The sequence below is a fragment of the Brassica napus genome, chromosome A3 (genome assembly GCF_020379485.1).
Source record: "Brassica napus cultivar Da-Ae chromosome A3, Da-Ae, whole genome shotgun sequence".
In the NCBI taxonomy this organism is placed as follows: Eukaryota; Viridiplantae; Streptophyta; class Magnoliopsida; order Brassicales; family Brassicaceae; genus Brassica; species Brassica napus.
In genome coordinates, this window is record NC_063436.1 from 28,870,202 (window position 1) to 28,897,926 (window position 27,725).

Here is a 27,725-nt window from a genome sequence, read left to right on the forward strand (position 1 = left end):
TTTTTTCTCCGTTAGAACCATAAAATTGTGTTTTTCCGCCAAAACCGTTATATATTTTCCCGCCAAAATCACAAAATTATTTTTTCCCGCCAAACCGCAAAATCATGTTTTCCTTAAACCGAAAGTCCTATTTTTCATCAAAAAATCACAAATAAAGTTTTCTCGTCAAAAATTTAAATTGCAAAATAATTAAGCTTAAGTCTATAATATATTATTTTATATTTTTGTTGCATTGATATTTTAATTAAAGCTTTTGAGAAGAGGATTTGTGGGACATATTAGTAGTTTATCAGTAAAGTTATGACGATGACTCATTTGTTTTAATGGACTATAAACTGCTGTATTTGGAATCCCACTGAAATATGCTTTCTTTCCTCAACCGGAGACCCCTACAAACTACTCATGACAAGCACACGCTTGTAGACGGAAGCATGGCCTTACCATCAGAAACAAAGAAGGCTGCTGAGCGAGAAAGAATAAGAAATAAAGTAGTATAATAGTTTTTAGCAGAAAAAAGAAAAAAAGGTCATACAATTCTATCACCTTTTAATGAATTAGGACTGTTTGATTTAGTTTCTTGCTTATTGGTTGCTTGTCTTGCTTTACATAACATCATCTGGAAACCTAGACCATGGATTAGGATCTAGTTATCTCAGTTGTAGTCTGATGATGTATCAACAATGTGTCCATTGGTGTTCCGCTGGTACTTAGTGCGTACGTAGAATCTTTCAAGCTTCTTGTGTCTGATTTGTTATTTGTTCTGTGGATGTAGTCTCTGCTTATTTTACGTCGCAGATGATGTAAACAATTGAAATATAACGCCAAACACACTCAGAGTACTCTCCTCTGAACAAGTCTCATCGTAAAATTATGTAAATTCAAATGTATCCTTTAGGTGAAGAATCAAGAGATAAGTAACAAGTATTGTTCATCTATAACTCGATGGGAGTCTCCCAATACAACAATGCCTGTGAAACACAATCAAAACCAAAAGGTTCCTTGGCAAAATGTCTAGGGATCATTGTGCGAGCTAGCTTATTCATTTAGCCATCTCTTTTAAATAAGTTCAAGAAGCTAGAAGGGTATACATTACTTTAGTTCTTATTGTCATCTTATAGAGACCGAAATTTAGCTCACGGTATGGTATGAGTCGATGATGGCATCAGCAAGGTACTCGCATTTTGCCGGTTTACTTCAGAATGAAAGACCAGTCCTTACCACTCTTGTCTTTTGAAACCAAGCTATCATACAACTTATGTCTCAGTCTTTATCCTCCCCGCCATCATTTCCATCTCTGCTTTCCATTCACCAAACATAATTGAATCTCCCACTACATTTGCCACAATCCTCGCCCCATGAACCGGTGGATTCGAGTACATAGGCCGCAATCCTTTTCAACTGGCTCCTGACGCTGAAAGAAAGTTTGTGTTACACTTGAAATTTCTGTATAAGATAAGAAACTTGATTAAGTGTTTTTTACCTTGTAGCAGCATCTGCTGATGAGCAGACAACATTGATTGCACCTATTCTTTCAGCATAAAGACCCAAACTTTTACTATATGACTGAGCAACAAAAAACTCCATTCCACGCTCAGCAAATAATCTCACGGACGTTGCATCTTCATCAAGGCTTCCACTAGCAAAGCCCTGGTTATATATGTGTGTATGTAGTAGCATCAAAAACAAGTTAACTCTACTCATAAGTGTAGGAATTTCATACCACCTACCTGCTATGCAACATCGAAAAACGGTATATGGTTCTTTTCCTGAATGACTTCAGCTATTTTTTTTTTTTTTGAATAAATGTTAAATTGTATTCATCCAAAAAAACGTTTTTACATGAAAAGACATCAGCTATTTTCGCCCATTGTTCTGGTGTTGGGTCTGTTCCAGTTGGGTTGTGAGCACATCCGAAGCAAAATGAAAGATCCTTCTGGTGCTTCCTGTAAAATGTCAGTAGTTTGGTCAGTAAGTCCATCAAATTTAGGAATGTTAAAATGTAACTGAAAACTTTAGGGGCAACACACACGATAACTGCAGCTAAAAATGCCATATGCATTTTTTTTTTTTTTGCAAAATAAGATTTCAATAAATTGCTGAGAAATGACATAATAGCAATTAGAGAAACACCCCTCAGTTCTCATCTAAAAATTAAAAAAAAAAGATAAAGGCCCTGTTCGTTTGGAGGTCGCTAGCGTCAGCGACCAACCTGAGCGACTAAACGTTGTTCGTTTACCGGTCGCACGTTCAGCGACTGATCGCAGCGACCAGACGCTAGCGACCCGCGATTAAAAATTTTGATCGCCGAGAAATTCAGCGTTTGCGACCAAAACCTGCGATCAGAAAAAAAAAAAAAACTCAAAATACAAAAATACCCTCAATCTATCTTCAAAATTACAAAACAATACCATTAAACCTAAATCCTAAAATCTCTCTCGCCTCTCTTCTCTCTCTCTCTCTCTCTCTCTCTCTCTCTCTCTCTCTTCACCATCTCTCACGATCTCTCAGGCCTCGGCTCTCTCTCTCTCCCTTCACCATCTCTCACGCCTCTCTCACACCTCTCTTCACCATCTCTCACGATCTCTCATCTCCATCTCTCACACCTCTCTTCACCATCTCTCACGATCTCTCTCCACCATCTCTCACGCTTCTCTCCACCATCTCTCACGCCTTAGCTCTCTTAAAGGTCAGTCCCTCTCTCTCTCTCTCTCTCTCTCTCTCTCTCTCTCTCTCTCTCTCTCTCTCTCTCTCTCTCTCTCTCTCTCTCTCTCTCTCTTTCTCTCTTAGCGTTTTGTGTTAGAATAATGGAACCTTTAGATTAATTAAGTTGGATGTTGGGTTTTTTGATTCTTGATATGGGTTACTTTTAGATTCAAGATTTTGATTATCAAATCTCTGTTTTTTAATGTGACCAACATCAACTTATATATATATGTGATTTTAATGCTTTGCAGATGGTTAGGTGGTACTTGGATGATGATGATGAGGATGATGATTATGAGGAAGAGCATGAAGTTGATATGCTTAAGCCAGAGAGATTGCTTCATAGAACAGATCGAGGTGCTGGATGGAATCATGTTCAGCAGCTTATGCACGGGTCAGATCAACAGTGCTATGATATTCTTCGCATGAATCAGAGGACATTTCAAGATCTGTGTAAAATGTTAGCAACGAGATATGGGTTACAAGAGACGCAAAATGTCTATATTGAAGAAGCGGTTGCAATGTTCCTTGAAGTGGTGGGTCAAGATAAGACAGTACGGGTTATTGCACAAAGATATCAGCGTTCGTTGGATACAGTCAAAAGGAAACTTGGTGAGGTTTTAAGTGCTCTCTTGAAATTTGCTGCAGATGCACTAAAACCAGAAGATGGTGAGTTCACAAGAGTATGTCCTGCTTTGAGAAATGATGATCGATACTGGCCATTTTTTAAAGACTGTATTGGAGCATTGGATGGAACTCATATCTCAGTCCGTCCTCCTAAGCGAAATGCAGAAGCATACAGGGGCAGAAAACAGGAGCCAACCATGAATGTCCTTGCTATATGTAACTTTGATATGAAGTTCATATATGCTTATGTGGGTGTGCCGGGTAGAGCTCATGACACAAAGGTATTAACTTATTGTGCGAGGAATGAGCCTTTTTTTCCACATCCGCCAAATGGAAAGTATTATTTGGTTGATGCTGGATATCCCACAAGAACAGGGTATCTTGGTCCGTATCGTAGAGTTCGATATCATCTCGATCAGTTCAACAGAGGAGGACCACCAACGAACACTCGAGAGGTGTTCAACCGGAGACATTCAAGCTTGCGATCAGTGATTGAGCGGACATTTGGAGTGTGGAAAGCAAAATGGAGGATTCTTGACCGTAGGCATCCAAAATATGGTTTGATCAAATGGATAAAGCTAGTGACGGCAACGATGGCTCTACACAACTTCATACGTGATTCACATCGAGAAGATAATGATTTTGTGCATTGGCAGAGAAGAGAAGAATATCATACTCATGGTGATAATGATGAAGAAGAAAGAGATGAAGAGGAAGATGAAGATGAAGATGAAGATGAAGAAGAAGAAGAAGATGGTGATGGTCATGGTGGACATATTCCATATGAGCCGACTGGTGATAGAGCCATGGAAGGTTTACGTGATCGTATTGGTAATGAGTTGAGTAGAGGATATCGATTACCTTACTAGTTTATTTGATTTGAGTTTGTACTGATTATTATTATAAGTTACTCGTATGATCACTTTTTTTTTATTATTTAGACTTTTTCAATATTCTAAGTTACAAGGAATAATATTCAAGTGTAGACTTTTTAATTAGAGTTATAGTTTATTAATGTGACAACTCATAAACAAAAGTGAACTTGTACAAGAAAAATATAAGAAACTGAAACGATTAAACATATTGCATCCATGGTGTGATTTATTACACTTTACAGTTTTAATGATTTAGCCACGTTTTTGACGAAACCTAAGTACACAAGAGCAAATGTATGTCAAAAGTAAATATTTGATCGCCAGCGATACAGAAACGAACAGCATAGCGACAACCGCTGCGATCAATCGCGCGACATAGAAACGAACAACATAGCGACAACCGCTGCGATCAATCGCGCGACCTTCAAACGAACAACTATCAGCGACATCATGTCGCAGTCGCTGGTCGCTGACTCTGGTCGCTGACGCTGGCGACCACGAAACGAACAGGGCCAAACAAAATTTCCATAACCCACCTGGAATTATCGTTTCTAACTGTTTCCGCATTCCCAAATGCTTCCAAGAGAGGGTTTGACTGCAGAAAAGGAATACTTAGATTATATCACTCGCAACAAAGAAAGTCAGATATGATCGCCTAGAATTTATTTGCAAATAGATACCAGAGGGTAAGTAAAAAAACATCTTTGAGCAAAGATAAAAGCTACAAATTGTGTGAGCAAAATCTTACTTCAAGGACTTGCTGCTCAACACTTCTATTATCTTCAGCAGCACGTCCCCCAACATATGTAAGATACTGCATGATTAGTTTAGTAGTCTCAGTTTTTCCAGCTCCACTTTCACCGCTAACGAGTATAGAGACTGACTTCGACTGTCGCCAATAATTGCTCTGAATTATGAAACATACATGCGGTTAGTTGATTAACGTGACAGAGAGTAACAGGTAAAAATGTCAGCACAAGTAAGGGAAAAGGGTGAACCACCTGCATGCAACTTCAGAAACTGCAGAAACATGAGAACTGAGCTCACCGAATGGTGCTCCCTTGTACTGCTCCATCATGTACCCGTTGTAGCGATGTGGAAGCTTTTTAAACGGGATTAACAGCGATCAGAATGCTTCCAGTGTATGTCTGCAAAAGAAATAGTGCGTAGTTGTAAGAAGATACAACAGTCAGGAACAAGAATGATACTGAAGTTACTATACCACAAATAGTTCCAAATGAGCGAAAAAACACCAAGCGGCGACAAAAATATTCAAATGGGGAAGCCAGGATTCACATCAAAGGGATCTAGCAGAGTGAAAAAAACATGTGTAACATAATTGCTTTCGCCAACTACATAAGGAAACGAAGCTCCCCTTCAGAGAGAAAATTCAGCCTTTATAATTCACAGGGCAGGTTGACAAACTAGCAAAAAGTGGGCTATGATTATACAAGACTGATTATCCAAAGATAACAGACCTAAATGCATACCTCACAGCTAAATTTGAAGTCTTCAGTCTTCAACACACCCAAAACTTGTACATGAGCTAAAAACTGAATCTACTTCATGTGGAACCATGTCTTAGATCACAACAAGAAACTCCAAAGTCATACTGATAACCTCCAAAGCAAAAACTCACGTTGATATCATTGAGAGCGTATCTCCTCTGTAGATTGTAAGTCAGCTTACTCATATCATCCACTCCATTATGCTGCTTCATCCATGTTACAAGACTAACAAAAACAAAGGATATCAAAGTGTGTTTCGTGACTGATAACATATGAACAAGTAGTGGAGCTATTATAGATATCCATCTTCAACATACACAAAGCCATAAAAGGAGCCTAGTATAGACTCTATAGTATAGAGCAAAAACGTACCTGAAGAAAGAGACTAGCCCAAGCTTCAGTACTTCCAGAGAGCAACAGAATAAAACCAATCATTGATGAGAAATAACGATTGAAGTCAAATAACAAATAGTAATCATTTCATACCTTAGATTAGGCAAGACCAACCTCCTTCAAATTGACCGATAGCGAAAGGTTCAGTGTTGATAAATGATAAAAATTAATAGAAAACCCCGATCAGAATTTGGGGGAGAACGTTACTAAATTTGGAAGGCCCAGAAGGAATTGGATCTCTGATTTGGGGACTCCGTCTCAGGGTTTAAGGACAAAACGACCAAGTTTTATCCTCTGGGCTACAGTGGAACAATTGAAAAACTTTTGGGTTAGATTAGAATTGATAGAAACTGTGTATGGTTTGTGTGGTAAATAAATACTACTACTACTGTATTTAAGAGCATGTTTATTGGTAAAACCCTTAGGTGGTTCTTAGTGAATTTTTAACTATTAAATTTAAGATAAAAAAGTTTGTTAAGAGACCTTCAATTTTAATGGTTTATTGGTTGTTTCTTAATGATGGTATATAAGAACACAAGTTAAGAAAATGGAGATAAAGAATGTGAGATAAACAAGAAAGATGATGGAGACTTCAATATTTTGAGAAAGAGAAGAATGGTATCTGATTTATAAAGTTTGTTTATGAATTACAAGTGTGTCTCGTGAATTACAAGGGTGTCTTGTGACACCAGACTACAACGAGAACACACACACACATACATTTCTCATCACTACACACACACAACAACTACATCTCTCGTGACTGACTACACAAGACTACAACAACAACTATACTCTTCTTCTGAAAATCACAGACCTTTCACCATTTATCAAATCACAGTGCTTTCACCACTTCACTTCAACTATAGCTTTTACCTTGATTAACAATTGGTATGTGTTTGAGATACTATCACAAGACAATGCAACGGTGCCCGAGAAACCATCACTCTGTCGTTTCTTTATCCTCCCTTAACTTTAGCATGCCTCTTGTTCTTCCAATCTAAAGACACAAAGACAGGAAAATATCAAAACAGAGCAAATAGAAAGGTTTTGTCCAATTGAAACAACGGTTTATCCAATTCAACATAGCAAATACAACGGTTATATCCAATTCAAAAGATCAAAGACAAAGGTTTTACCTTTATAAAAAATCTTGGGGGGTTTTGTCTGGTAGAGAGAAAGATTTGACCTTTCGATTCGCTTGAAACAGTCACCGTTCTCCTTCGTCTCCGACAGCCACCACGAGTTTTAGATCTCGTCGTTTTTTTTGGTCGAAGACAGAAACTGATAGAGGGGACGCTGATTTCCATCATCGACAAAAGCCTCCGGGAGCGCCGACGTTTCGTTGAGGAGAAGCTCCTTGAAGAAGAGAAATCGACGAACGCAGAGAGGAGCGAAGGAAAAGAAAAAGAAGGAAAAAAAGAAAAGAGACCAAACCGACAGACCTACTTCTCCTCAATCCAATGAACAATAGACACGTGGCTCGTAAGGGACGTGCCCTCGCTCCCTTAATTAAGGGACGGAGCTTAGTTTAATTCATGTTTTTCTTTTATTTTTAATGCAACTAAACCTAAGATACCAGCTTAAGGACTGCCTATAAACATGCTCTAACTGATGCTCTTACCGTACCGTCACGTGACGGTGGCATGTATTCTCTCCTTCCTAAAGCTTCACGAAATAGCTAAAACACACACGAGCTCTATTTTTTTTTCCCAACTGAGTTTTCATTGATAACTTTGTTAAATAGACCCTGTTTGTTTCTCCATTTGTAATCTCCATTCAAATGATCCATTTGTATGATCCATTCAGATGATTCATTCAGATTTTAGGGATTGTTCGTTTCTCCATCTAGATGAGCCATCTAAATGAACCATTTGAATGAATTTTGTGTTTGTTTCTTTTTTTTTCATTTCCACCCAAATGAGTTTGATACACAAATTACATATATACCTTTGCTTTGATTTAATCATATGTTTGATATTAATTTTAACTATACTAATTTTTATTATTTAGTCTAAAATATATTTACACTAAAATTATTTTAAAATTATCATTTTGACATTTATAATTTTTTCATATAAATTAATAAAATTTTATTTAAATTTGCATTTTGACATTCATAAATTCATAAATTTATAAGTTTCAAATATTTAAATTTGCATTTTGACATTCATAAATGAGAACCAACATTATAGAATGTAATTAAAGTTTCAAAATATTTAAATCTAGAAGATGAGAACCCACATATTACATAATGTGATATAAAGTTTCAAGATATTTAAATCTAAAAAATGAAAGATAACAAGGTTTCAAAAGCATTGGTAACAAGGTTTTAAAGATAACAAGTTTGAGTTTGATAAAACAAAAGATAACAAGCTTGAGAAACACAAGTCATTACTCATGCTTTAAGAATTGAGCCAACTACACAATTCATTCCTCATGCATCCGATTCCAAGAGATGATCCAATCAAAACCTGTCAAATGAGAGCAAAATGTCAATCTGTAAGAACTTTTGTGGCTCTTAAAACAACACTCCACGAGCAACCTGATCATAGAAGGCAACTAGAATCAAAAACAAAAGTGTACAGACCCAAGTGAACAAAAGTGTACAGACCCAACAATTCAATACTCATAAACACATAATATCAGACTCATTGCAAAGCAAACAAAGCATACGTTCACATTCAAATCCAATTTCTTAATCCTTTCATTAAGACACACATCATTCTAGAGAGACCCATCAAAAGAAAGACTGAAACAATTTAACCACACTCATAATCTAGCGAACACATGCACTCAGATTCTCTGTTTATTCCAGCAATTCAACAAGACTAAAACATAAAAAGACCATAGACACATACCTGTATGATGCTAGTATGGAAGTCTAGTTCCTCTTGCCATCTCCATAGTAATACAGTGGCGCATACTCTCCATCACTCTTATCACCCACCGGAATGTATCGATCATGCTCTTCTTCTTGATCATCACCATATTGTTCATATGATTCCACCCCTTCCCATTGTGAAAAGTCACTATCTTCCCAATGTGAATCTCGAATGAGTTGTGGAGGGCCATTGTTGAAAGAATTTCTCGTTTAATGCTTCGTTTATTGGTGGTCTGTTTCTTAGACTTTTGATTTTCTTGTATGAGCTTAGTTTCCGGGGATATATATATATTTTTGAATGAATTTTTGATATAAATCAATTTTAATTTCTTATTTTGATTTGAATATGTATATCAAGTAACATAAACTCATTATTTTTTAATATAATGTAATGGATTTTTAATTTTTTTAATAGTATAAACCCATTAATTTTTTTCCTAACTTACTGCTATCCATGTTTCCAAACATGGCTATTTCTTTTAACTCCTATCTATGTTACTAAACAAAAGCTTAAGGTACTTCTATTAATTGCATGATAAGGACAAAGTAAATGACTATTGAAAAATAGAAAAGCGAATCAAACAAACCAGAAATTGGTAAAACTTTAAACCAGACTAAACTATGTTACATTTTACCGGGTTTCACCATCGTAAATTGTAATGCATCCATAATAAAAGATTGAACAACTAATATTTTCTTTTTTGATAAACCCTATCGCCTGATCCGATCGGTCTCGGGAGGAACACACTTAGTGCTACAGAGTGGATTGCCTACCACACTGCCTGACCCGAGTTTAGAATACTTTCCGACTAATGTCAGAGGGTGAACCGAAATTGTTGAAACAGTCGTTGATAGACATGTATATGTTTCTTATATACAATGGTGTAGCTTTGATTTTTTTTTTTTTTTTAAACTTAGCTTTGGCACATGTTTCCAACGGTTTTTAGTGGAATGTGTTATATAACCCGTCCGGCCTTGAAAAATGCGGGTCGAACTTTGAAAAATGCTATCCTAAACAGTGGCTAATCTTTGTAAAGCACCTATATCAAAAATATCTAGATTATGAAAAATGGCTATGAGCTACATTAATTATTAATCTTCATTTTGTAGGTACAAATGTATATGGGATTCACTGAAGAACCATTAGTTGATAATGGTGTTGCCGTGTTGGTGCGTTCAGAAAAAGTGAACCGAATTGGTATATTCTAATAAATTGTCGTTTTGTAAGAGTATAAAACAAGTAAACATATGAAATTTTTTTGAATATCACCACAAAAAGAAGGATAATTAGTCGGACGAAGTTATTGTCGTCTTTGTATGAGTATCAGTTGGACGAAATTATTTAGGCTAGTGGCATAATGTGTAATTTTTATAGTAATGAAAGCGTATTCAAATAAGTTAACTAAAAAGAATTGAGAGCGGACACATTTGCAAAATGGCAGTGTTGTAATTAAATTACAAAATAAATATTACTCTTCAAATATATTTTTCTATTAATAAAAATGCATATATTTTATTAAAATTAATTAATTTGTTACCAAAACATATCTTTATTTTAATTTATAAATAAATTAATTTTAAATTTCTAATTGGCTTATTGTGTAGAGTAGTCCTAAAAATCCGAAAAAAGAAATTATGTTTTTTTCTGACAAAAAAACAAAACTCTTACATAATTCTTGGTTGATATATTCTTAGTATATTAATTGTTTATTATGGTAAATTTTATTTGCTTACGCTGCAATGAAAGACATTTTTTTTACTAAAAAGACAAAATTTAATAAAATATATGTTTAAATAAAACAAACAGAGTTAATCATCACGTCAATTGTGTTTATAATTCTGTCCACCATAATAATAAAGAAACACATAAGCCATTCTCATGGTTTTTGTTAAGAAAGTTATTAGTTTGAAGGTTTATTATGGAAGTTTAAAGCTTGAAGGTTTAAAGTGGAAGGCATGACCACTTTGGAGGTTTTTAATGGGATTTTCCCATTCATAATTTATTTGAAAAAGTTAATTTAGTATTTATAATTTATTTAAAAAAGTTAATTCAGACGTATTATATATAATGCTTTCTAGTAGGCATATTACGTGATGACGATTTTCTTGTGTTTCTTTTGACGCCGAATCCTTTTACTAGGGTTTTGCCTCGTGGGGATGGCTGCCGCCAAAATTGAAGAGATGGTTTATGAAGACAGGATCAGTGCTTTACCAGAAGATCTGCTTGTGACAATACTGTTGCATGTCCCGATTAAAGATGCAATTGCCACCATGATTTTGTCTAAACGATGGCGCTTTATCTGGACGATCCTGCCTAAACTTGAGTATGATTTCTTTTCTGATGGTGATGAAGATGACGATGATAAAGTTGTTGATAATGATGATGATGATGAGAGCAAGAAAACTAGTTGGTGTTTTTTTGATAAGTCAATGGAACTCCACAAAGCGCCTGTTTTAACAACCTTGCTTATCAAACTTGGTCCTGGATGTTCTAGTGATATTGATGTCAGAAAGTGGATTGCTAAAGCTGTTGATCACCGAGTGGTTGTGCTAGCGTCAGCGACCAACCTGAGCGACTAAACGTTGTTCGTTTACCGGTCGCACGTTCAGCGACTGATCGCAGCGACCAGACGCTAGCGACCCGCGATTAAAAATTTTGATCGCCGAGAAATTCAGCGTTTGCGACCAAAACCTGCGATCAGAAAAAAAAAAAAAACTCAAAATACAAAAATACCCTCAATCTATCTTCAAAATTACAAAACAATACCATTAAACCTAAATCCTAAAATCTCTCTCTCTCTCTCTCTCTCTCTCTCTCTCTCTCTCTCTCTCTCTCTCTCTCTCTCTCTCTCTTCACCATCTCTCACGATCTCTCAGGCCTCGGCTCTCTCTCTCTCCCTTCACCATCTCTCACGCCTCTCTCACACCTCTCTTCACCATCTCTCACGATCTCTCATCTCCATCTCTCACACCTCTCTTCACCATCTCTCACGATCTCTCTCCACCATCTCTCACGCTTCTCTCCACCATCTCTCACGCCTTAGCTCTCTTAAAGGTCAGTCCCCTCTCTCTCTCTCTCTCTCTCTCTCTCTCTCTCTCTCTCTCTCTCTCTCTCTCTCTCTCTCTCTCTCTTCTTTCTCTCTTAGCGTTTTGTGTTAGAATAATGGAACCTTTAGATTAATTAAGTTGGATGTTGGGTTTTTTGATTCTTGATATGGGTTACTTTTAGATTCAAGATTTTGATTATCAAATCTCTGTTTTTTAATGTGACCAACATCAACTTATATATATATGTGATTTTAATGCTTTGCAGATGGTTAGGTGGTACTTGGATGATGATGATGAGGATGATGATTATGAGGAAGAGCATGAAGTTGATATGCTTAAGCCAGAGAGATTGCTTCATAGAACAGATCGAGGTGCTGGATGGAATCATGTTCAGCAGCTTATGCACGGGTCAGATCAACAGTGCTATGATATTCTTCGCATGAATCAGAGGACATTTCAAGATCTGTGTAAAATGTTAGCAACGAGATATGGGTTACAAGAGACGCAAAATGTCTATATTGAAGAAGCGGTTGCAATGTTCCTTGAAGTGGTGGGTCAAGATAAGACAGTACGGGTTATTGCACAAAGATATCAGCGTTCGTTGGATACAGTCAAAAGGAAACTTGGTGAGGTTTTAAGTGCTCTCTTGAAATTTGCTGCAGATGCACTAAAACCAGAAGATGGTGAGTTCACAAGAGTATGTCCTGCTTTGAGAAATGATGATCGATACTGGCCATTTTTTAAAGACTGTATTGGAGCATTGGATGGAACTCATATCTCAGTCCGTCCTCCTAAGCGAAATGCAGAAGCATACAGGGGCAGAAAACAGGAGCCAACCATGAATGTCCTTGCTATATGTAACTTTGATATGAAGTTCATATATGCTTATGTGGGTGTGCCGGGTAGAGCTCATGACACAAAGGTATTAACTTATTGTGCGAGGAATGAGCCTTTTTTTCCACATCCGCCAAATGGAAAGTATTATTTGGTTGATGCTGGATATCCCACAAGAACAGGGTATCTTGGTCCGTATCGTAGAGTTCGATATCATCTCGATCAGTTCAACAGAGGAGGACCACCAACGAACACTCGAGAGGTGTTCAACCGGAGACATTCAAGCTTGCGATCAGTGATTGAGCGGACATTTGGAGTGTGGAAAGCAAAATGGAGGATTCTTGACCGTAGGCATCCAAAATATGGTTTGATCAAATGGATAAAGCTAGTGACGGCAACGATGGCTCTACACAACTTCATACGTGATTCACATCGAGAAGATAATGATTTTGTGCATTGGCAGAGAAGAGAAGAATATCATACTCATGGTGATAATGATGAAGAAGAAAGAGATGAAGAGGAAGATGAAGATGAAGATGAAGATGAAGAAGAAGAAGAAGATGGTGATGGTCATGGTGGACATATTCCATATGAGCCGACTGGTGATAGAGCCATGGAAGGTTTACGTGATCGTATTGGTAATGAGTTGAGTAGAGGATATCGATTACCTTACTAGTTTATTTGATTTGAGTTTGTACTGATTATTATTATAAGTTACTCGTATGATCACTTTTTTTTTATTATTTAGACTTTTTCAATATTCTAAGTTACAAGGAATAATATTCAAGTGTAGACTTTTTAATTAGAGTTATAGTTTATTAATGTGACAACTCATAAACAAAAGTGAACTTGTACAAGGAAAAATATAAGAAACTGAAACGATTAAACATATTGCATCCATGGTGTGATTTATTACACTTTACAGTTTTAATGATTTAGCCACGTTTTTGACGAAACCTAAGTACACAAGAGCAAATGTATGTCAAAAGTAAATATTTGATCGCCAGCGATACAGAAACGAACAGCATAGCGACAACCGCTGCGATCAATCGCGCGACATAGAAACGAACAACATAGCGACAACCGCTGCGATCAATCGCGCGACCTTCAAACGAACAACTATCAGCGACATCATGTCGCAGTCGCTGGTCGCTGACTCTGGTCGCTGACGCTGGCGACCACGAAACGAACAGGGCCAAACAAAATTTCCATAACCCACCTGGAATTATCGTTTCTAACTGTTTCCGCATTCCCAAATGCTTCCAAGAGAGGGTTTGACTGCAGAAAAGGAATACTTAGATTATATCACTCGCAACAAAGAAAGTCAGATATGATCGCCTAGAATTTATTTGCAAATAGATACCAGAGGGTAAGTAAAAAAACATCTTTGAGCAAAGATAAAAGCTACAAATTGTGTGAGCAAAATCTTACTTCAAGGACTTGCTGCTCAACACTTCTATTATCTTCAGCAGCACGTCCCCCAACATATGTAAGATACTGCATGATTAGTTTAGTAGTCTCAGTTTTTCCAGCTCCACTTTCACCGCTAACGAGTATAGAGACTGACTTCGACTGTCGCCAATAATTGCTCTGAATTATGAAACATACATGCGGTTAGTTGATTAACGTGACAGAGAGTAACAGGTAAAAATGTCAGCACAAGTAAGGGAAAAGGGTGAACCACCTGCATGCAACTTCAGAAACTGCAGAAACATGAGAACTGAGCTCACCGAATGGTGCTCCCTTGTACTGCTCCATCATGTACCCGTTGTAGCGATGTGGAAGCTTTTTAAACGGGATTAACAGCGATCAGAATGCTTCCAGTGTATGTCTGCAAAAGAAATAGTGCGTAGTTGTAAGAAGATACAACAGTCAGGAACAAGAATGATACTGAAGTTACTATACCACAAATAGTTCCAAATGAGCGAAAAAACACCAAGCGGCGACAAAAATATTCAAATGGGGAAGCCAGGATTCACATCAAAGGGATCTAGCAGAGTGAAAAAAACATGTGTAACATAATTGCTTTCGCCAACTACATAAGGAAACGAAGCTCCCCTTCAGAGAGAAAATTCAGCCTTTATAATTCACAGGGCAGGTTGACAAACTAGCAAAAAGTGGGCTATGATTATACAAGACTGATTATCCAAAGATAACAGACCTAAATGCATACCTCACAGCTAAATTTGAAGTCTTCAGTCTTCAACACACCCAAAACTTGTACATGAGCTAAAAACTGAATCTACTTCATGTGGAACCATGTCTTAGATCACAACAAGAAACTCCAAAGTCATACTGATAACCTCCAAAGCAAAAACTCACGTTGATATCATTGAGAGCGTATCTCCTCTGTAGATTGTAAGTCAGCTTACTCATATCATCCACTCCATTATGCTGCTTCATCCATGTTACAAGACTAACAAAAACAAAGGATATCAAAGTGTGTTTCGTGACTGATAACATATGAACAAGTAGTGGAGCTATTATAGATATCCATCTTCAACATACACAAAGCCATAAAAGGAGCCTAGTATAGACTCTATAGTATAGAGCAAAAACGTACCTGAAGAAAGAGACTAGCCCAAGCTTCAGTACTTCCAGAGAGCAACAGAATAAAACCAATCATTGATGAGAAATAACGATTGAAGTCAAATAACAAATAGTAATCATTTCATACCTTAGATTAGGCAAGACCAACCTCCTTCAAATTGACCGATAGCGAAAGGTTCAGTGTTGATAAATGATAAAAATTAATAGAAAACCCCGATCAGAATTTGGGGGAGAACGTTACTAAATTTGGAAGGCCCAGAAGGAATTGGATCTCTGATTTGGGGACTCCGTCTCAGGGTTTAAGGACAAAACGACCAAGTTTTATCCTCTGGGCTACAGTGGAACAATTGAAAAACTTTTGGGTTAGATTAGAATTGATAGAAACTGTGTATGGTTTGTGTGGTAAATAAATACTACTACTACTGTATTTAAGAGCATGTTTATTGGTAAAACCCTTAGGTGGTTCTTAGTGAATTTTTAACTATTAAATTTAAGATAAAAAAGTTTGTTAAGAGACCTTCAATTTTAATGGTTTATTGGTTGTTTCTTAATGATGGTATATAAGAACACAAGTTAAGAAAATGGAGATAAAGAATGTGAGATAAACAAGAAAGATGATGGAGACTTCAATATTTTGAGAAAGAGAAGAATGGTATCTGATTTATAAAGTTTGTTTATGAATTACAAGTGTGTCTCGTGAATTACAAGGGTGTCTTGTGACACCAGACTACAACGAGAACACACACACACATACATTTCTCATCACTACACACACACAACAACTACATCTCTCGTGACTGACTACACAAGACTACAACAACAACTATACTCTTCTTCTGAAAATCACAGACCTTTCACCATTTATCAAATCACAGTGCTTTCACCACTTCACTTCAACTATAGCTTTTACCTTGATTAACAATTGGTATGTGTTTGAGATACTATCACAAGACAATGCAACGGTGCCCGAGAAACCATCACTCTGTCGTTTCTTTATCCTCCCTTAACTTTAGCATGCCTCTTGTTCTTCCAATCTAAAGACACAAAGACAGGAAAATATCAAAACAGAGCAAATAGAAAGGTTTTGTCCAATTGAAACAACGGTTTATCCAATTCAACATAGCAAATACAACGGTTATATCCAATTCAAAAGATCAAAGACAAAGGTTTTACCTTTATAAAAAATCTTGGGGGGTTTTGTCTGGTAGAGAGAAAGATTTGACCTTTCGATTCGCTTGAAACAGTCACCGTTCTCCTTCGTCTCCGACAGCCACCACGAGTTTTAGATCTCGTCGTTTTTTTTGGTCGAAGACAGAAACTGATAGAGGGGACGCTGATTTCCATCATCGACAAAAGCCTCCGGGAGCGCCGACGTTTCGTTGAGGAGAAGCTCCTTGAAGAAGAGAAATCGACGAACGCAGAGAGGAGCGAAGGAAAAGAAAAAGAAGGAAAAAAAGAAAAGAGACCAAACCGACAGACCTACTTCTCCTCAATCCAATGAACAATAGACACGTGGCTCGTAAGGGACGTGCCCTCGCTCCCTTAATTAAGGGACGGAGCTTAGTTTAATTCATGTTTTTCTTTTATTTTTAATGCAACTAAACCTAAGATACCAGCTTAAGGACTGCCTATAAACATGCTCTAACTGATGCTCTTACCGTACCGTCACGTGACGGTGGCATGTATTCTCTCCTTCCTAAAGCTTCACGAAATAGCTAAAACACACACGAGCTCTATTTTTTTTTCCCAACTGAGTTTTCATTGATAACTTTGTTAAATAGACCCTGTTTGTTTCTCCATTTGTAATCTCCATTCAAATGATCCATTTGTATGATCCATTCAGATGATTCATTCAGATTTTAGGGATTGTTCGTTTCTCCATCTAGATGAGCCATCTAAATGAACCATTTGAATGAATTTTGTGTTTGTTTCTTTTTTTTTCATTTCCACCCAAATGAGTTTGATACACAAATTACATATATACCTTTGCTTTGATTTAATCATATGTTTGATATTAATTTTAACTATACTAATTTTTATTATTTAGTCTAAAATATATTTACACTAAAATTATTTTAAAATTATCATTTTGACATTTATAATTTTTTCATATAAATTAATAAAATTTTATTTAAATTTGCATTTTGACATTCATAAATTCATAAATTTATAAGTTTCAAATATTTAAATTTGCATTTTGACATTCATAAATGAGAACCAACATTATAGAATGTAATTAAAGTTTCAAAATATTTAAATCTAGAAGATGAGAACCCACATATTACATAATGTGATATAAAGTTTCAAGATATTTAAATCTAAAAAATGAAAGATAACAAGGTTTCAAAAGCATTGGTAACAAGGTTTTAAAGATAACAAGTTTGAGTTTGATAAAACAAAAGATAACAAGCTTGAGAAACACAAGTCATTACTCATGCTTTAAGAATTGAGCCAACTACACAATTCATTCCTCATGCATCCGATTCCAAGAGATGATCCAATCAAAACCTGTCAAATGAGAGCAAAATGTCAATCTGTAAGAACTTTTGTGGCTCTTAAAACAACACTCCACGAGCAACCTGATCATAGAAGGCAACTAGAATCAAAAACAAAAGTGTACAGACCCAAGTGAACAAAAGTGTACAGACCCAACAATTCAATACTCATAAACACATAATATCAGACTCATTGCAAAGCAAACAAAGCATACGTTCACATTCAAATCCAATTTCTTAATCCTTTCATTAAGACACACATCATTCTAGAGAGACCCATCAAAAGAAAGACTGAAACAATTTAACCACACTCATAATCTAGCGAACACATGCACTCAGATTCTCTGTTTATTCCAGCAATTCAACAAGACTAAAACATAAAAAGACCATAGACACATACCTGTATGATGCTAGTATGGAAGTCTAGTTCCTCTTGCCATCTCCATAGTAATACAGTGGCGCATACTCTCCATCACTCTTATCACCCACCGGAATGTATCGATCATGCTCTTCTTCTTGATCATCACCATATTGTTCATATGATTCCACCCCTTCCCATTGTGAAAAGTCACTATCTTCCCAATGTGAATCTCGAATGAGTTGTGGAGGGCCATTGTTGAAAGAATTTCTCGTTTAATGCTTCGTTTATTGGTGGTCTGTTTCTTAGACTTTTGATTTTCTTGTATGAGCTTAGTTTCCGGGGATATATATATATTTTTGAATGAATTTTTGATATAAATCAATTTTAATTTCTTATTTTGATTTGAATATGTATATCAAGTAACATAAACTCATTATTTTTTAATATAATGTAATGGATTTTTAATTTTTTTAATAGTATAAACCCATTATTTTTTTCCTAACTTACTGCTATCCATGTTTCCAAACATGGCTATTTCTTTTAACTCCTATCTATGTTACTAAACAAAAGCTTAAGGTACTTCTATTAATTGCATGATAAGGACAAAGTAAATGACTATTGAAAAATAGAAAAGCGAATCAAACAAACCAGAAATTGGTAAAACTTTAAACCAGACTAAACTATGTTACATTTTACCGGGTTTCACCATCGTAAATTGTAATGCATCCATAATAAAAGATTGAACAACTAATATTTTCTTTTTTGATAAACCCTATCGCCTGATCCGATCGGTCTCGGGAGGAACACACTTAGTGCTACAGAGTGGATTGCCTACCACACTGCCTGACCCGAGTTTAGAATACTTTCCGACTAATGTCAGAGGGTGAACCGAAATTGTTGAAACAGTCGTTGATAGACATGTATATGTTTCTTATATACAATGGTGTAGCTTTGATTTTTTTTTTTTTTTTAAACTTAGCTTTGGCACATGTTTCCAACGGTTTTTAGTGGAATGTGTTATATAACCCGTCCGGCCTTGAAAAATGCGGGTCGAACTTTGAAAAATGCTATCCTAAACAGTGGCTAATCTTTGTAAAGCACCTATATCAAAAATATCTAGATTATGAAAAATGGCTATGAGCTACATTAATTATTAATCTTCATTTTGTAGGTACAAATGTATATGGGATTCACTGAAGAACCATTAGTTGATAATGGTGTTGCCGTGTTGGTGCGTTCAGAAAAAGTGAACCGAATTGGTATATTCTAATAAATTGTCGTTTTGTAAGAGTATAAAACAAGTAAACATATGAAATTTTTTTGAATATCACCACAAAAAGAAGGATAATTAGTCGGACGAAGTTATTGTCGTCTTTGTATGAGTATCAGTTGGACGAAATTATTTAGGCTAGTGGCATAATGTGTAATTTTTATAGTAATGAAAGCGTATTCAAATAAGTTAACTAAAAAGAATTGAGAGCGGACACATTTGCAAAATGGCAGTGTTGTAATTAAATTACAAAATAAATATTACTCTTCAAATATATTTTTCTATTAATAAAAATGCATATATTTTATTAAAATTAATTAATTTGTTACCAAAACATATCTTTATTTTAATTTATAAATAAATTAATTTTAAATTTCTAATTGGCTTATTGTGTAGAGTAGTCCTAAAAATCCGAAAAAAGAAATTATGTTTTTTTCTGACAAAAAAACAAAACTCTTACATAATTCTTGGTTGATATATTCTTAGTATATTAATTGTTTATTATGGTAAATTTTATTTGCTTACGCTGCAATGAAAGACATTTTTTTACTAAAAAGACAAAATTTAATAAAATATATGTTTAAATAAAACAAACAGAGTTAATCATCACGTCAATTGTGTTTATAATTCTGTCCACCATAATAATAAAGAAACACATAAGCCATTCTCATGGTTTTTGTTAAGAAAGTTATTAGTTTGAAGGTTTATTATGGAAGTTTAAAGCTTGAAGGTTTAAAGTGGAAGGCATGACCACTTTGGAGGTTTTTAATGGGATTTTCCCATTCATAATTTATTTGAAAAAGTTAATTTAGTATTTATAATTTATTTAAAAAAGTTAATTCAGACGTATTATATATAATGCTTTCTAGTAGGCATATTACGTGATGACGATTTTCTTGTGTTTCTTTTGACGCCGAATCCTTTTACTAGGGTTTTGCCTCGTGGGGATGGCTGCCGCCAAAATTGAAGAGATGGTTTATGAAGACAGGATCAGTGCTTTACCAGAAGATCTGCTTGTGACAATACTGTTGCATGTCCCGATTAAAGATGCAATTGCCACCATGATTTTGTCTAAACGATGGCGCTTTATCTGGACGATCCTGCCTAAACTTGAGTATGATTTCTTTTCTGATGGTGATGAAGATGACGATGATAAAGTTGTTGATAATGATGATGATGATGAGAGCAAGAAAACTAGTTGGTGTTTTTTTGATAAGTCAATGGAACTCCACAAAGCGCCTGTTTTAACAACCTTGCTTATCAAACTTGGTCCTGGATGTTCTAGTGATATTGATGTCAGAAAGTGGATTGCTAAAGCTGTTGATCACCGAGTGGTTGTGCTAGCGTCAGCGACCAACCTGAGCGACTAAACGTTGTTCGTTTACCGGTCGCACGTTCAGCGACTGATCGCAGCGACCAGACGCTAGCGACCCGCGATTAAAAATTTTGATCGCCGAGAAATTCAGCGTTTGCGACCAAAACCTGCGATCAGAAAAAAAAAAAAAACTCAAAATACAAAAATACCCTCAATCTATCTTCAAAATTACAAAACAATACCATTAAACCTAAATCCTAAAATCTCTCTCGCCTCTCTTCTCTCTCTCTCTCTCTCTCTCTCTCTCTCTCTCTCTCTTCACCATCTCTCACGATCTCTCAGGCCTCGGCTCTCTCTCTCTCCCTTCACCATCTCTCACGCCTCTCTCACACCTCTCTTCACCATCTCTCACGATCTCTCATCTCCATCTCTCACACCTCTCTTCACCATCTCTCACGATCTCTCTCCACCATCTCTCACGCTTCTCTCCACCATCTCTCTCTCTCTCTCTCTCTCTCTCTCTCTCTCTCTCTCTCTCTCTCTCTCTCTCTCTCTCTCTCTCTCTCTCTCTCTCTCTCTCTTTCTCTCTTAGCGTTTTGTGTTAGAATAATGGAACCTTTAGATTAATTAAGTTGGATGTTGGGTTTTTTGATTCTTGATATGGGTTACTTTTAGATTCAAGATTTTGATTATCAAATCTCTGTTTTTTAATGTGACCAACATCAACTTATATATATATGTGATTTTAATGCTTTGCAGATGGTTAGGTGGTACTTGGATGATGATGATGAGGATGATGATTATGAGGAAGAGCATGAAGTTGATATGCTTAAGCCAGAGAGATTGCTTCATAGAACAGATCGAGGTGCTGGATGGAATCATGTTCAGCAGCTTATGCACGGGTCAGATCAACAGTGCTATGATATTCTTCGCATGAATCAGAGGACATTTCAAGATCTGTGTAAAATGTTAGCAACGAGATATGGGTTACAAGAGACGCAAAATGTCTATATTGAAGAAGCGGTTGCAATGTTCCTTGAAGTGGTGGGTCAAGATAAGACAGTACGGGTTATTGCACAAAGATATCAGCGTTCGTTGGATACAGTCAAAAGGAAACTTGGTGAGGTTTTAAGTGCTCTCTTGAAATTTGCTGCAGATGCACTAAAACCAGAAGATGGTGAGTTCACAAGAGTATGTCCTGCTTTGAGAAATGATGATCGATACTGGCCATTTTTTAAAGACTGTATTGGAGCATTGGATGGAACTCATATCTCAGTCCGTCCTCCTAAGCGAAATGCAGAAGCATACAGAGGCAGAAAACAGGAGCCAACCATGAATGTCCTTGCTATATGTAACTTTGATATGAAGTTCATATATGCTTATGTGGGTGTGCCGGGTAGAGCTCATGACACAAAGGTATTAACTTATTGTGCGAGGAATGAGCCTTTTATTAAAATTAATTAATTTGTTACCAAAACATATCTTTATTTTAATTTATAAATAAATTAATTTTAAATTTCTAATTGGCTTATTGTGTAGAGTAGTCCTAAAAATCCGAAAAAAGAAATTATGTTTTTTTCTGACAAAAAAACAAAACTCTTACATAATTCTTGGTTGATATATTCTTAGTATATTAATTGTTTATTATGGTAAATTTTATTTGCTTACGCTGCAATGAAAGACATTTTTTTTACTAAAAAGACAAAATTTAATAAAATATATGTTTAAATAAAACAAACAGAGTTAATCATCACGTCAATTGTGTTTATAATTCTGTCCACCATAATAATAAAGAAACACATAAGCCATTCTCATGGTTTTTGTTAAGAAAGTTATTAGTTTGAAGGTTTATTATGGAAGTTTAAAGCTTGAAGGTTTAAAGTGGAAGGCATGACCACTTTGGAGGTTTTTAATGGGATTTTCCCATTCATAATTTATTTGAAAAAGTTAATTTAGTATTTATAATTTATTTAAAAAAGTTAATTCAGACGTATTATATATAATGCTTTCTAGTAGGCATATTACGTGATGACGATTTTCTTGTGTTTCTTTTGACGCCGAATCCTTTTACTAGGGTTTTGCCTCGTGGGGATGGCTGCCGCCAAAATTGAAGAGATGGTTTATGAAGACAGGATCAGTGCTTTACCAGAAGATCTGCTTGTGACAATACTGTTGCATGTCCCGATTAAAGATGCAATTGCCACCATGATTTTGTCTAAACGATGGCGCTTTATCTGGACGATCCTGCCTAAACTTGAGTATGATTTCTTTTCTGATGGTGATGAAGATGACGATGATAAAGTTGTTGATAATGATGATGATGATGAGAGCAAGAAAACTAGTTGGTGTTTTTTTGATAAGTCAATGGAACTCCACAAAGCGCCTGTTTTAACAACCTTGCTTATCAAACTTGGTCCTGGATGTTCTAGTGATATTGATGTCAGAAAGTGGATTGCTAAAGCTGTTGATCACCGAGTGGTTGTGCTAAGATTCAAGCTTTCATGCTCCAACGGCCCAACCAGATTGCCTAAAAGAATTTACACATGTGGAACACTCAAGGAACTAACTCTCGCTCACAAAGTTCTTTTGGATTTCCCATCGTCTTGTTTCCTCCCATCCCTCGTGTTTCTTGAACTTCTCTTTGTGGTCTATAAAGACGATGCTTCTCTTGATAGGTTTTTTTCGCATTGTCCAGTTCTTAATATTTTGGTGGTGAAACGAAACAGACGAAACAGGGATGACAATATAACAAAGTTTAGTGTGAAAATTCCTTCTTTAGAAGGCTTATTCTATGTTAGTGATGAGATTATTTCGTCACTGCCAGATGAGGATGAGGTAGTAGATACCGGTAAGTGTTTGGCTATAGATACTCCGGCATTATTAGACTTAACCATCATTGATCATTCTGGAGACTCTTTCTCGATTGAGAATATGCCTTGTCTTGATTTTGCATTAATCAATGTAAAGTCTTTCCCCGATATCGACAAGTCGAAAACATCTCTTTCAGCAGTCCGGTCTCTTGTGTTGTATATGACCGATCAAGTGGTAGCTCTCTATCTCTTTATCTGTGTAACAAACCTGTTAGTTTTGGTTACATTGTGGCATATAATTAACTGTATATGTTGTCGTTTGTTTCGTTGCAGATTTTTCCCTTTAGCACCGTCAAGTTCTCTCGACTTATGAAGTTAAGAATATGTCCACATAGATCAGACTGGTTGGAAGCACTCTTACTTTTACTTAAAAATTCTCCAAAACTTACAGAACTTTTGGTCGATTATGTACGTATATATATCAGCCTCTTCTTTTAGCTTCAACGGGCTAAAATGTTAGTCATTATTTGCTTAATATAGAACCTTCATTGCTTCTCAGGCATTTACCCCAGATGGGATCCCACTTTCATGGAACCAACCAAATTCTATTCCTGGATGCTTGTCGTCACAACTCAAATTTTTTGAGTATAGAGAATATGGAGGCAGAAAAGAAGAGAAAGAATTTGTGATGTATATCCTAGCTAACTCTAAGCGTTTAAGGAAGGCGATAATCTCTGTGAAACCCGATCTTGAAAATAAAAATTTGATCATCGAGGAGTTAAGAGATATTCCGAGGGTCTCAACTTTTGTCGAAATGATATGTGTTGGATGATGCATGCATGTCCTAATGTTTTATGTACCTTCGTTGTTTTGAACATGTGATGGTTTTCCTTTATACTAAAATTAGAAAGTCACCAGCTATATGTCGCATAGACGATCTTATAGTCTATGTCTCTGTGGGGGATCTATGTATAACATGAGAATACAAACGAAGTCACTATGGTTTGGTACGGTAACATACTTACTCCTGATCAAAACATTAACTAGAACTAATTAAAGAAACTTATATTCTTATACAACAAAACTCCTCTGCACTTGTTTTATTCAGCATTAAGAAACATTTCAGCTCTAACTAATTTCTGCCACTCGCAAGTTACAATAATAAGGCAAACACACGTTTCAACCCAAATCCAGGAACCAAAAAAGACTATGAGGTTTCTTCTTTGCTATATTCACAATAATTAGGAGATAATTATGTTCAGCTTGCAAATTGCTTGACAGCTACAAAAACATACCAAGTGCTGAGTTTAGGGATGTTAAGATGGGTTTAGGTTCGCGGGCTTTTAATGGGTTCTGAAAAAAATAAATGTCCATTTAGACCCATTAAGCTAGTCGGGTTTTAAATGGGTAACCCACTTGAGACCCATTTATTAAATGGGGTTTTGCTAAAATAAACGGGAACCCGTTTAATCCACTAATATTTTTTTTTTGTTTAAACGTTGTCGTTTGGTTTCTTAAGGGCTTTTAGTTTTTTTTTTCCGTTTTCATCTTCGATATCGATATCTCTCTGCTGCTGCGACTTCGACTTCGATATCTCTGACGAGATAGGCCGTATCCCGACCCTCCTCCGCCGTTTATTTCTGAACCTGAGCTGCAACTCCTTCGCCGGAGCAATCCCGTCGCGGTTCTCTAGCCTCGTCAATCTCGGAACTCTCGACATCTCTCACAACAAACTCGCCGGAAACCTAAACGTCTTGGGCAATGTAATATATTACAGGATCTCTTTGAATTGGAAAGAAGCCTTGGGAGTAATGTAGGAAACACAAGAACACATTTAGATGTGTATCTGGATGAGAAGAGGTTAGATAGAAGGTCTTTTCGCAATTTGGATGTATTAAGCTATTGGAGGGAAAACCAAGCTCGATTTGGTGATTTGGCGATGATGGCACGTGATATACTGAGTATCCCTATCACCACAGTAGCATCTGAATCAGCTTTCAGTATTGGAGCTCGGGTGTTAACTCCATACCGAAGTCGCTTGCTTCCCAAGAATGTCCAGGCTTTACTCTGTACTCGTAACTGGTTGCGAGGATTTGCAGAGTATGAAGGTACAATAGAAGATGTTGATGATATGTGCAACGAAGATGCTAGGAAGACTACAAGTACTTCTGGAGTCGAGGGTTCAAGATCAGAAGATTCAAATGTACGTTGAACATTTGAGGTAATATCATTGGTTCTTATCTTACACTGCTTAGGATCTCTTGTTTATATTGACTGATGTTAGAATCTCTTGCTTATATTGATTGTGTTTGGTCTTTAAGTTGGTAGATGACAGAAGATGTAGTAAAGTAGATTTGTGGCTTGTTAGTGGTTAGGCTTGTTAGTGGTTAGGCTTGTATTTTATTGTTTCTTTGCTTCTTGTAAGAGTCGCTTTACTTCTTTGTAGTAAGTAGTCGTGATGTGGAGTGATTACACTTTAGTAACGCATTGCTTTTGTGTTCATCTGCAGAACAACTGTGTTCAGCCACTCTCAAACTGGTGGTAAAGCTAGGCTTACTGAGGGTTGCTCTTTCAGGAAAAAGTGAAATCATCGTCTTATCTTTTCACAAAATGTTGCTGTGATATTCAGTTTGGTTTTCTTTGCAGCAGACTCGACACTTTGCTTCTTTTGGTGAAACAAATAATTTATTGATACATATTTATTTTCAGTGAAACAAATTTGCTCTAAAAAATACCTAAACAAGTAATTTTCAGTGAAACAAATTTGCTCTAAAAAATACATATCAAAAGTTATTGATAAATAATTTATTTGTTTAACTAAATTTAGTTAGAGTTCATAAGGTTAAAAAATAAAAAAATAAAAATTATCTTTGTAAAATAGTTTTACAAACATAATTAAAACGAAAAAATAAATAAAAGAATCTAATTTAAATGGGTCTAAATGGGTTTAAATGGGTACATGTAAATTTCGCGGGTTCTAAATGGGTATCCCTAATAGGTCTATTTTTAAATGGGTCTAAACGGATATGAGTTCTAAATGGAGTGGGTTCTAAATGGGGTGGGTCTAAATGGAGTGGGTTGTACCATTTTAACATCTCTAGCTGAGTTGGTGCTAGCTTGTGGATATGTATATATGCCTATGTGGTGAATGATTTTACTTCTCGTGTTTGTGATTCATACAAATCTTAAAGTTCTTCTTTTATACGCGGAAGGGGCGCAATGATGTGTTCTTCTATAAACTAATGTGTTTGGAAACTCATTGAATTGTGATTTCTTGGCTGAACATGAGACCACACGTCAAACCACGGAGATTCATGAGGTCGTCTCAACCTTCACAACCAGATGACTCTTCGTTGAACATGAATCTCAATTGCCTGAAATCAAAGAGAACTAGATAGACTTCTCCTCTAAATTTGCAAACTTGAGTAGTTACTTATGGAAAACATTTGCATTGTCTTCTACTTTTGAATATGTTTTGATGCTCCAATATTTGTTATAAACTTACAACTTAATGTTGATGTTTGCCGACAGATCTTAACTTCAATGTTGGTTTGGTCCATATTTTTTTTTCTCATCTCTTATTTTAGCTGGTTTGGATTTTGGAATTGGCCCTTAGCTTTTAAATTGACAAATTTTCTAAGATAGTTTTTTAAAATTTTTGTCACAAAAATAGCGTTCAATGAAGAGAATGACCAAATAAATTTTATTAAAGGATAAAAATGCATATTTACTCTAGGGTTAACTAATCTATACTTAGGGTTTAGAGTCAAGTGGTGGGGTTTTGGGGATAGGATTTCAAATTTTAAAAAATAAAAAATAAATATTAAAATGAGAAATTCCCTAGGATACCATTTTTAAGTTTTTGTCACAAAAATAGCACTCAATGAAGAAAATAACCAAAATAAGTTTTATTAAAGGGTAAAAATACATTTTCAATCCTAGGGTTAACTAATCTAGACTTATGGTTTAGAGTCAAGTGGTGGAGTTTTGGGGATAGAGTTTCAAATTTTAAAAAATAAAAAATAAATATTAAAATTTTCAAAATAAAAAAG

At 36.0% G+C, this 27,725-nt stretch overlaps 4 protein-coding genes and 2 long non-coding RNA genes across 9 annotated transcripts; 4 read left to right on the forward strand and 2 right to left on the reverse strand.

The window, feature by feature from the left end:
• Positions 1-2,626: 2,626 nt before the first annotated feature.
• Positions 2,627-4,199, forward strand: LOC106422403. Its single transcript, XM_048777095.1, has 2 exons — positions 2,627-2,686; positions 2,955-4,199. Exon 2 carries the CDS (start codon positions 2,955-2,957, stop codon positions 4,197-4,199), a length of 1,245 nt encoding a protein of 414 aa, XP_048633052.1. The 5' UTR covers positions 2,627-2,686.
• A 187-nt stretch (positions 4,200-4,386) lies between these two features.
• LOC106441052 lies at positions 4,387-7,652 on the reverse strand. Of its 2 annotated transcripts, XR_007327255.1 has the most exons (8): positions 7,246-7,652; positions 6,200-7,106; positions 6,086-6,116; positions 5,845-5,938; positions 5,696-5,767; positions 5,207-5,353; positions 4,954-5,112; positions 4,387-4,800 (listed from the first exon to the last, which is right to left on the reverse strand). It is a non-coding gene; the product is annotated as an uncharacterized LOC106441052 (long non-coding RNA). The 2 variants fall into 2 exon arrangements; XR_007327256.1 differs by lacking the exon at positions 5,696-5,767 and having other exon boundaries at positions 7,246-7,649.
• Positions 7,653-11,985: 4,333 nt separating this feature from the next.
• LOC106381995 lies at positions 11,986-13,548 on the forward strand. The gene is made up of 2 exons (XM_048777096.1): positions 11,986-12,045; positions 12,304-13,548. Exon 2 carries the CDS (start codon positions 12,304-12,306, stop codon positions 13,546-13,548), a length of 1,245 nt encoding a protein of 414 aa, XP_048633053.1. The 5' UTR covers positions 11,986-12,045.
• Positions 13,549-13,736: 188 nt separating this feature from the next.
• On the reverse strand, positions 13,737-17,001 carry LOC106441051. 2 transcript variants are annotated; one of them, XR_001287820.3, is made up of 8 exons: positions 16,596-17,001; positions 15,550-16,456; positions 15,436-15,466; positions 15,195-15,288; positions 15,046-15,117; positions 14,557-14,703; positions 14,304-14,462; positions 13,737-14,150 (listed from the first exon to the last, which is right to left on the reverse strand). It is a non-coding gene; the product is annotated as an uncharacterized LOC106441051 (long non-coding RNA). The 2 variants fall into 2 exon arrangements; XR_002663850.2 differs by lacking the exon at positions 15,046-15,117 and having other exon boundaries at positions 16,596-16,998.
• A 4,621-nt stretch (positions 17,002-21,622) lies between these two features.
• Positions 21,623-22,327, forward strand: LOC125607228. The gene has a single exon (XM_048777097.1). The coding sequence runs from the start codon at positions 21,623-21,625 to the stop codon at positions 22,325-22,327; it is 705 nt and encodes a 234-aa protein (XP_048633054.1).
• On the forward strand, positions 22,143-26,381 carry LOC106442819 (putative FBD-associated F-box protein At1g05080). 2 transcript variants are annotated; one of them, XM_048765283.1, is made up of 5 exons: positions 22,143-22,279; positions 22,938-23,908; positions 24,007-24,141; positions 24,233-25,894; positions 26,183-26,381. In XM_048765283.1, exons 2-4 carry the CDS (start codon positions 22,955-22,957, stop codon positions 24,503-24,505), a joined length of 1,362 nt encoding a protein of 453 aa, XP_048621240.1. In that variant the 5' UTR covers positions 22,143-22,279; positions 22,938-22,954; the 3' UTR covers positions 24,506-25,894; positions 26,183-26,381. The 2 variants fall into 2 exon arrangements, with proteins under 2 accessions (XP_048621240.1, XP_048621241.1); XM_048765284.1 differs by having other exon boundaries at positions 24,233-25,876.
• The last annotated feature ends 1,344 nt before the right edge of the window (positions 26,382-27,725 follow it).